This window comes from Lepeophtheirus salmonis, chromosome 1 (assembly GCF_016086655.4).
Source record: "Lepeophtheirus salmonis chromosome 1, UVic_Lsal_1.4, whole genome shotgun sequence".
NCBI classification, from domain to species: domain Eukaryota; kingdom Metazoa; phylum Arthropoda; class Copepoda; order Siphonostomatoida; family Caligidae; genus Lepeophtheirus; species Lepeophtheirus salmonis.
The window spans coordinates 12,164,986-12,175,873 of NC_052131.2; the positions used below are offsets into that span (position 1 = coordinate 12,164,986).

Here is a 10,888-nt window from a genome sequence, read left to right on the forward strand (position 1 = left end):
TGCCTCTTATGTTATTAAAAAAAATTAAAATCAACATGGTGACCCTGACAACTTGAAGAATGTTTTAGAGGAGAGCAGCTTAGCTGCTATAACGTTTTATGCTACTCTGAGTCAAACAAGAACTCTCAATTATAACTCTCCAACAAATTTTTATAAGCACACAAAAATGTTTAATCCGGTTTGGTGTACATCCATGATTTGCTACTGCATCCAGTAGAAAAGGATGTTCACTTCTCAGAAATTAAATAATAATTACAATAGCTTAGGAAAAAGAATTTTACCCTTCAGTTTGCCAACTCCGTAAAAACGGGATATCTAAAAAAATATACCCGATTACTAACTATTGCTCTCGTTGTCTCCTCGACCTCTACAAAATATATATTCAGCTTCTTCTAATTTATTCACAAATAATAATAATTACTAAGTGTTCCCAGAATTGGTAATCAACTATATCTTGAATTGGCTCTACTAAATAAAGTTCAGGACGTTAGAAAGATTAATTACTCACGTCCAAAAAATTGACATAATTTCTAAACAAAAAGAAACAGTGTCTACGTCCGTGCCCCGATTATTCCTAGTGAAAGAAAATATACTATATGTATATAGATTTCACCCAAAAGATTCCTAGATAAGATGGAGTAATTCTAATACTTTAATGTTTACTTATATTTAATCAGTGCAACTCCATCTAACCGATTAAAGGAACATTAAAAAAAAACTGTTGAGGATAATAAACACAAAATTATATTCAAAAATAAGGCAGTGAAATAGGGTTGTATCGACTTGAATTAAAGTCAGCGGAGTCGAAACGAACCAAGTCAAATCGTTAAGAATTGATATGAGTCAATAAATTAGAAAAGGAAGGAAAGAGAAAAATGAAGTTACCAGGCACGCCCAATGTGTGTAGGTACTCTGTGTACCACTTACCCGTTACCAAGGTTAGTAGAAATAAAATTTTAGACAATTATGCACTCGGGAATGATAGGACTTTCAATTTGATGTAACATACCGTCTGCTAGGCAAGACAGATAGATTTTGACATCATAGAGTATAACAACCATACTCTTATCTGTAACAGTCAAGGAAGGCTATATATGGCTACTCTTGGAAATAGTTTTACTCTATGACGTCACTGTTAAAAAGCGTGACTGAAGTCAAACATCAGTCAGAAAGCGTTATGGTATTACCTTGTATTTTTATTAATCTTGCCCCTACATACTTTTTTGTTTAATGCACTCTTATGAACAGGTATATTTTAGCTTCAATGCACTGACTAACATTTTTAAATGTGGAGAAGCCAATAACTTTAATTTAAATTCAATAAATCTTTTTTTGTTACTATATGTTTAGTGACCAAGCGTCTTCATTTATCCAAACATATTTCTATTTTTCTTCCGATTCATAAATCTAGGGTACTTTTTATAAATTCCTAAAAAGTCTGTTATTTATCGGTTAAGTTGATTATTTAAGATGTGAAAAGAGAATATATTTCTACACAAGAAAACAGTTGCTCTAACTAATCTAGTATACAATACCAATTTTCTGTATTAATAAAAAATATAAGTCAATTTAAAAATAAAGAAAGATCAAAATCTTTTTTTTTATATTATTTTAAAAATGTAAGATTATAAACAAAAATAAAAATTTAACCTTAAAATTGACACACTATTGTAGGGCAGTGTATATAGTCTGTCTCCTCAGGAATTAGAAGAACCCCATTAGAAATTGTAATTTATTAGAAAATCATTAAGAAAAGTGCCACAAAACTAAAACCATTTGATGAGGCTTGTTAAAACCCGACTCAATAAATATTAATTCGACTGGGGTTTCTCCAATTTGAAAATTGATTCCCATTTGAAGGAAAACATAGGTTCAAATCAATTGCTCCGATAAATTTTTTAGTCAAAACAACACATTCATTTTTTTTAAGTATGAAATATTATCCATTAATTCACAACTTTCATTCAAAATGAATTCATAATTTTGTTTTTTATTTTAGCTCATATTCTCCTAATAATACATAGGGGTCTGCAAAACGTAGAGAAAAATAACAATTTCAAGATTGAAAGAGGAAGATCAGTTTGTGATATTGTTCCTTTTTATTTTCTGTTTATTCTTAATTAGATCGTCTTGGTGTTAAATTTTCTCTCGGAATAATGAATTTCCGCCTACTTTTGCTGTAATATTTGCTTTAATGATTTCATTAGCCAAAATCATATAATAGGCAGCGGATGTTAAAATTGATTTTGATTCAATAGTACGCTATATCTCACTTTCACCTATACTTCAGGTTCACAGAAACCTGGCCTACTCATACTATATAAATAAGTTAATTTAATTTCATATAAATGTTGATTTTGAAATTTCAGGAGTGGATTATCATTAGAATACAATACACCAAGCGAAAGTATCCGTTCATTTTCGTCAATCATAGTCAAGGATCAACGTGTTGGAACATACCTAAGATCAGATGGAATTCCAATTCCAGAGCACGTTCGCAAATTAGCAGAGGAATTCCATAGTGAAACTTTACTTTCCATGAAAAATGACGCGGAAAATATACCATATGATGAAAATAAGTCCAATATTCCAAGTGTTGCTCAATACTACACCACAAAATTAGAGGTAAGTTGATTAGTTTTTGTATCTACAAATATAACATTATGGGTGACAATAATAATTATTAGTTTTGGGTTTCCGTCCGAAAATCCTAGATCGATCTATGACCGTGATATTTTTTGTTGGACATGACTAATTATGCCCTTTACAAAAATTCGGGATAGATCAATCATGCAAAAAAAAGGGTCTCATTTAAAACTTGGTATTTACCCATTTTAATGACGAGTTATTGATTATGTGTTTCCAAATTGTGTACATTGATACAATGACGTCATATGAAGTTTAAAGTGTTTGATAGGCGCACAACTTGTATAATTGAAATACGGAGACAATTGATCCTTAGAATGGCACGGAAAAAAAATGTCTACAATTTGAAAAGGATAAAACTTCGATCTACAGATGCAGACTGAGGTCTCGACCAAGATGTCGGTCCAAACTGCTCTAGAAAAAATAATTTAAGGACCAATCGAAATCCAAATCGGTCTCGGTCTTAACACTAATAAGTGTGTTAGTTTATTTAGTGTTTTCACTAAGGTCATCAATTGCATCATAATTGAGGAAGAAGCCATTTTAGAAGCTCTTATTTGATATTTTTACAACATCAACAATACTGAGTTTACAAAAAAACTTTCTATATAAGATAAAAAGTTTTTATCATACAAATTGATTTCATCTACTCTACACTTTTGTATAACTATGTAATATCACCTAGGCCAAAGAAAAAGAGTTGAAATCAAATGGACATAGCAAGCGCAATCTGGAAGATTTCAAATCATGTTTAAATGGTCTCAAAAACGGTTTATCCATTTACATCGGAGAGAAATTGGATGCTTGTAAAATCGATACGTATGGATCATTTGAAGAACTTCCTGGAAAGGATGCGTTTATACCAAAGGGGCTTTCGAACCTCCAAGACAAACTACTCAACAAAATGAAACATAATGTCACAATAAAAGTAGGTTCATTCATCATTTATAATTTTAAAACAAAATTCGCATGTTTGGCAAAAACCCCTCATTTTTTAGTGGTTGTTTGATTTCTTAGAACTGCTTGAAAACTTGATCTAAAAAATAACAATGTAGTATAGAGCGAGTGTAGCTAAAGCTTAGCGCATCATCCTTTAAAAGAAAAGAAAATGGGGGTACAATGTACATATATATATTATTAAGGCAAATTTTGTTTGACAATTTTTCAGTTGGTTGACACCAATTAACTCCAATCAATGCTGGATATTCGCACTAGTAGGGATAACTGATGTAATATGAGATGTTTTTTTTTCAAAATCCCTTTTTTTTATTAATAATTATATAAATGTAGCCAAATCATTCACAGTACCTTCATATTGTGTATTAAAACTTTGTATCTCTAACACCCATAAATATTATAAATTAGAGCCAATTTTTAAAAATCTACTACCTATACTAAGAGTAAAATACAGGCCAACAAAGTTACATTAGTATAAATGAAACTGTTTATTGTTTTTATTTAGCTACTAATCTACTAATTAGGTAATAATGCATAAACATATTGGATTAATAATAAAATGACTTAGGCAGAACACATAATGTGAGCCGCCAGTGTTTGTTAGGCTTCATATAGGCTACACTTCCTACTTTACAAAGTTGGACAAATCTGTCCCAAAATTCAAAATTATAGTAGTTCGGGATGAATTTTCTACAAATTGGGGATTTGGATGCGTCATGACAATCTTATACCAATTAGGGTGTCTGTTATTACCACCACAGAGCCATTTTATTTAAAATATGATGTTACTAAAAAATTATCATCTTAGAAACTCATGTTAATTTCCACATAATTTCCCACATTATATTCTACGAGTACATTTTATCTTTGTTTGCACAACAAATTTAATCCACTTAGAGAGTGCAATTTAAAAAATCTGTGGGAAAAAATAATAAAGGCATACCTTCTTCACATGAAGTGGAAAGTTAGCTTGAATGCAATATGTTAGAAAAATGATGCCAAAACAAAGTAACTCTAGAATAAATATATAACTCCTACTCTATAAAATCACCTCCGAACACGACATTGCCTAACATTATAGAAAATATTAAATAAAGGGCGTACAAGATTTTTTGTATTTGTCTATCTGATCAGTAGAGTATTCCCTAAATGTAATTGTTACAAATCACTCAAGATCAAAATTGAATAAAAACTTTCAAAAGGATCGAATACTACCTATATCCTTGCTAGATCCGAAGTGTGATTTGTTTATATGTCCTTCATCGTGAAAAAAACGTTGTGATAGCTAAGAGGCTCTTCCTCAAACATTCTTCAAATTGTCAGGGTACCGTGTAATTTTTCGGGTTTTTTATCATACCGATACCAGGAGATCACATTTTTTACAAATTTAGCATAATAATAAAAATACCACGAATTTTGTCGTCAGCTGTCAATTGTTCTTCTTAATTTCCTTCTATCAGTATTATGAAAGTTGATTGGCGAGTTTGAGTTAGTTTTTTTTAAAGCTGTGAACATTTTTCTACAATTATATCAGATGATAGGGGTATAACTAGGAAGAATTGAATGAAAGGTTGCGAGAAAGAGTAAGTGTAACAACGGGCGAAAAGAAAATATAATTAGTATTTTAAGAAGAAAACCCATTTCTTTCTTATCTTTGTTTTTGGTATTGATCTCCTTTACCAAACAAAAGGAGATCAAGTTATTGAGTTATTATAAAATATGGCTATATGTAGGTTTATAGCTTAGCTTTCTTTGTTATAAGAGAAAAGTTTTTGTTTTCTTCATTAAATAATTTATCTTAACTTGCAGTTGGTACATTGTTGCTTCTACTCAAATCTTCGAAAATTGATTTTTTTCGAACTTTCGAAGCAAATTACTTATTTACTTGCAAATTAGAATATTTCAAAGGATACTTTAAAAAGGGTTGGGTCGACATGAGTCGAGTTAATAAATCAAAATAGACAAAACTAAGTAGCCACTCATAGTGGTATCTAATTTCCCAATTGGAAAACAATGTATTAATCTACTGTATACTTTGACTTCAAATGGAAATTATGTTTGTATTATTTATTAATACATGATGTGAAGCTATAAAGCCAAACGTACCTAATTTTATAGATGAGTTTTAGAATTCTTTTTTGAGCAGTTTGGCTCTAAAACGTGATGGATACAATTGCCTAAAAATAATCAATCAATCATTTAAAAAAGAAAAATGGCAAAATTTATTAATTTTAAACATCCAGCGTTGTAAGCGTATTGCTTCTTTAAAAAAATTATAAATAGGTATGTTTATCTTTATCTTTAGAAGTATTTTATTTATTAATAATAGTTCATTTTTGTTGGTCAGTAAGTATGAATGGAAAAAAACCAATAGCCTCAATTGAAAATAATTAAAACCAATCTATAAAAAAAACACAATTTTTCTTGTTAGAAGTGGATAAGAACTCTAATTTTTTTTTTAAATTACCATAAACTAACCTAGTGGCCGTTATTACTTTAAAAAGGTAGAGGAGTTTGACAAGACCCTCTAATTATTGTCCAATCCATATAACATCTAGAGTTTTGGTATTTACTTGGGTTATAATATGACACCAAGGACGGCCCATGTATATTTTGATTTATCTCATTAAACATACGAGGTTGACAACATAAAAAAATGACAAACCGTAAAAATTAAATATTAATAATTTTAACAAAAACTTTATGATTACGAATGAAAAAGTAACATAAGTATAGAATTTGGAAGCAAAACTAATAGAATTTAAGCTTTTAATTAGTTAATATTGGTATTATTTATCGATGTTAAGTGAAAAAAACTCAGATAGGAGTTTTTTTTAATTAAAAACTAGACTCATAATTTATGTCGTGTCGACACAACAATAGTTTTAATCTTAAGCAAGACTGAATATATTTTTCAATAGCACCAATTGCCTTCAATTCAAATGAAATCATATTTTAAAGTGTTTAACATTCATGGCTTCAATTAATTAATTATGATTCATAGTTAAACCATATTGTTGAAAAAATTATATGGACTCGTGAGGCTGGACACAATGTCATTATCAATGTAAAGCGGAAAGAGAAAGGAGACTCAATTGAAATTAGTGCAGACTTTGTTGTTTGTACTTTTCCTCTAGGTGTTCTCAAAGTCGTCCATCAAGAGATGTTCCAACCAAATCTTCCCCCTGGAAAAGTAAATTCTTAATTTTTAATGTATACAAGAATGGAAATTATTTAGATATATTGCTTATACAGATTAGAGCCATTAATAATATTGGTTTTGGAAGCGTTGTGAAATTATTTTTAAGTTGGTCCGAGCCTTGGTGGAATCCCTCAGATTTTCCTATAAGTTTAGCTTGGAAACAATCAGAAATGGAAGAAGATGATCATTGGTCAAAATCAATAACTGCATTTTATACAGTGCCTCGCCATCCCGGAATGCTCATGGCTTGGATACCTGGAGCAACTGCTGCAAAAACTGTCGAATCTCTTAGAGGAGAAGAGGTAAGATTAGACCTGTTAAAAATAATTAATGATGGTAGGCGTAAAATAATAATAAAAATTTCAGGTAATAATCTGGATAGCTATAGTAGGAATTCCTTAGCACTTACTTAAACGTAGAATTTTTTAAAAGTTGGCAATATGAGTAATGTGTCAGCTAAACATTCCTCAAACTGTCAGGATTCTAATATAATTTCTATCTTTTTTTGTACGTGTCGGTAGTGCTTAAAATTTACAACTTTAAGCATATTCTTATTGTTCCTCAGTTGATAAAATTCTATGGTTGAGCATTGATTAAAGTTGTAACTTTGCGTTGAGGTGAGTGAGCACACTCACAGTTGCTATCTGGTTTATATCCTTAATTCTATCAGCTACTTCTTATTAATAATAAATAATGCTAATAAATAGTCCTAATCAAACTACTAAAGTCAACTCTATTTCTTTCACGTAACTCTAGTAATGATGTGACCGGAAAGGATATTTTTATTTTTATTTTACGGACAGCAATATTAAGTATTTTTACAGCTTTAGATATTATCTACATTTTGTTACGATTAAACAACATAACACATATATTTGTATCCTTCCAGATAACATTAGTCATGGGATGTCTTTTGCGGCAATTTACAGGAGATCCAAGTATCTCATTTCCAGACAGAGTTTACTATCATCCCTGGACATCGGATAAATTTACTTTAGGAGCATATGCATTTTCAGGTTCTGCAGATGACTTTGAAGAAATGTCTGCTCCGTTACCGAATGCAAATAACCCAAAGCTTTTCTTTGCGGGAGAAGCTACGATATCCTGTTACAGAGGAACAATGCATGGAGCAAGATCATCTGGGATGAGGGAGGCACAACGAATCGTTGAAAAGTGCAAATTCTTAAAGGGAATTAAATAGTATGTTGTGGGCGGGGGAGGGGGGAATGGGTCGTTAATTGGAAATAAATTTGTTTTAGTCTTTTATAAACTTATACAGATTGTAATCAATTCAAGACAATTCAATTTTTTTTAGGTGACGTTGATAATGTAGCTTATTTTTCTTAATATTTCTCTTATACTCGTTTATTTTTCTTCATTTGTTTCCTAAAAATACTCATATTTCCCAATTATAATAAATTTAAAATCGTCAGTGTCCAAAAATTCTTATTACCTCGGCCAACGAAGTTGAAAACATAACCTTTTTATGTTTCCTTTTTTGTTTGTTTGTCTGTGTGTTTATATGTAATCTGTATTTTGAGAATATTACTGATTGATTTTTGGTGAAACATTGTATGAAAATTAAATGTATATTTTAAGAATAAAACGTTTTTTTGTTTAAAAGCTGGAATACAAATTAAGTTACAAATCGATTTTAGTGACTTTTGTATGAAAGCTATGTATGCATTAAATTTTAGAAGGTCAAGGTCAAAAAACAATGTCACACAAAATCTTAGTAACCCAAAATCGGTCATTAATGTTGCAAAAAATGAGATACATCACTCAAATTAAATTTTGAGATGTCAAAATTAAAGATCACAAAAAAGGATATTAAGTTGCAAAACTCAAATGAATGTCATTTGTTGTGAATTTTTATGGAAAATTATTTTATACCCACTCTAGTTCATTTATTTATTTTAATGTATTGATTTATATGAATTAATGAACATAAAAGTAATTAAAGTAACTTTGGAATTCATGCAGTTGGTATTTACTAAATCTTTAACAAAAAACTTTTAAATCTACTCTATGTATAAAATCCACCATATTATGTTATGTAGTCTTATCATTCTTAATAATAATTTTTCTCTCCGAATATTTCAATAAATCGATAAAATATTTCATACGTGTTCATCATTTTATCCCAATATCCTATTAAATAGTAACAAGTTATTTTTATTCCTTATTTTTGATGCTTCATTTGATTAAAAAAAAATAGAATAGTTTATATAAATCAAATGTATGAATTCAGTGGAACCCACACTAGGGTAATTTCATGTCCAGTGAAAACACTTTAGTTAGGGTATATAATGTCTATCCCAACAAAGAAACAACATGTGTAAAATTTTAAACTTATGGAGGGGCGAAGGCCCGTTTGGGAGTTCCTCAAAGTTTGGCACCCTTCGAAAGACATTCGAACTTGAGTAAGCAATTACTCCATTTTTTTTTCTTTTGCATTTAAATACTTTCAAGAGTATGAGCTTCAATAAATGCAAAATATGGAATATGTACAAAAAAAAAATTGATTTTTATTATCTAGAGTAATATTCAGTATGAAACACTGATTCCACTCTCGACACGGCTGCGTTGTTGCTATATTTCAAAACTTTAAGGGGTGTATCCGTTTCAAGTATAAATGCATGAAGCTTCTCGGTAGAAGCTGTGGGTTTTGCATTGATCAACCTCTCCTTTAAAAACTTCAGCTAAGTTTTGTAGGCAGCATGCAAACAAAAATTACACTTCATTTATGTTAAATGGTTGGAAAAAGACCCAAACAACTGAATCAGTTTTATAATTAGATTGTTGTATGGGCGGTAAAGGCCCTTTTTATGGTTTCTCTTTTAGTTGTCCCTCCAACTCCATCTGCTGGTCCTTTGCCATGACTTGTAACGAAAAAATGCCACGCAGCAGAGATATAAAAATCTATTTCTTGACAAATCAGGTTTAAAAACGTTTTACAGTTTTTGTATTGACCTCCACATACGTCAAAAAAGTAATATATATTTTTATAAACGAACGTGGGCCTACAAATATCTTAATAGATAGCTCCGGAACAAATACACTGTAACTACATGATGGCAGTTGCAGTAAGAAAATAATTGTAAATGAGTTATGGAAACGATTACCATTTTTTTTTAAATAAAAGAGCCAGAGTGTATTGTCGCCTGTGAAGAATTCCAATGAAAACCTTGAGCAGCATCGTGTGCTACAAAGCAGAATTTTCAGAAAAGTATCCAATTACAAAAAAAAAATCCTTCCATAATTTCAGATTTTTGTTTCTTCAAAAAATTACTTTATACCTTAGTAATGAAGTCGTGTTTTGCCAGCTTTTCTTCTTTGTCATTAATTTTTTTAGAAAATTTTGGATTGGAATTACTATACTAGTAAGCTCTGAGCTATCAGTTGATATCCATACTGAAATTGTACTTCATCAACACTATTCTCCTCAAAGTGGTGGATCAATTTATCCTTGAGCAAGTCAGTTGTTCTGCAATTTTTACATTTACGAAAGAAACAACATGGCAATGTAGGATTAAAAACCACAGACGTTATAATGTGAAGGTAGAGGTAATATTCCGTTATCTTTGGCCCCATAACAATAAGGTTCACATTCGGTGAATAGTAGAAACACATAGATAGTGGGTATGTTAACAAAAAATTAAAAAAGCATATTTTTATATAATGTAAATTACGTAATTTATCCATATAATGCAATGATAGTAAAATGACCTTAATTGGTTGGATATATCCCGAGTAATTGCAATTTTTCATTGCAAAAATAAATAAAACCTTTTCTCGTAAACATCTCCTTTTGTTTATGAGTATCTTGTGTATGTTTCATCTATTTGAATACTAGTTTGCGCTGCAAATTTGAAAATGACGTCACAAATCGTAATAAACATGACGCATACTTATTAATAATAATAAAAATAAACTTGCTGACAAAATAAAATTAAAGAAATTCTTAATTCAGTAAAAATCTCTATTTACAAAGAAGTAATACTCAATAAATATAAAAAAAATTGCGAAACTTTGCTAAAATAAAGTATTCAAATCAAATCATGTTTAATCATTCATTTCACC

At 30.2% G+C, this 10,888-nt stretch overlaps 1 protein-coding gene across 3 annotated transcripts in view; it reads left to right on the forward strand.

Moving 5' to 3' along the window:
• The window catches only part of LOC121116929 (spermine oxidase), a 37,468-nt gene extending 28,540 nt beyond the window's left edge, over positions 1-8,928 (forward strand). For all 3 annotated transcript variants that reach the window (XM_071887931.1, XM_071887928.1, XM_040711241.2), the window contains 5 exons: positions 2,370-2,625; positions 3,332-3,574; positions 6,608-6,796; positions 6,859-7,107; positions 7,695-8,928. In XM_071887931.1, coding sequence (XP_071744032.1) covers positions 2,370-2,625; positions 3,332-3,574; positions 6,608-6,796; positions 6,859-7,107; positions 7,695-8,006 — 1,249 coding nt within the window. In that variant the 3' untranslated portion in view covers positions 8,007-8,928. The remainder of the gene's footprint in view (positions 1-2,369; positions 2,626-3,331; positions 3,575-6,607; positions 6,797-6,858; positions 7,108-7,694) is intronic.
• The last annotated feature ends 1,960 nt before the right edge of the window (positions 8,929-10,888 follow it).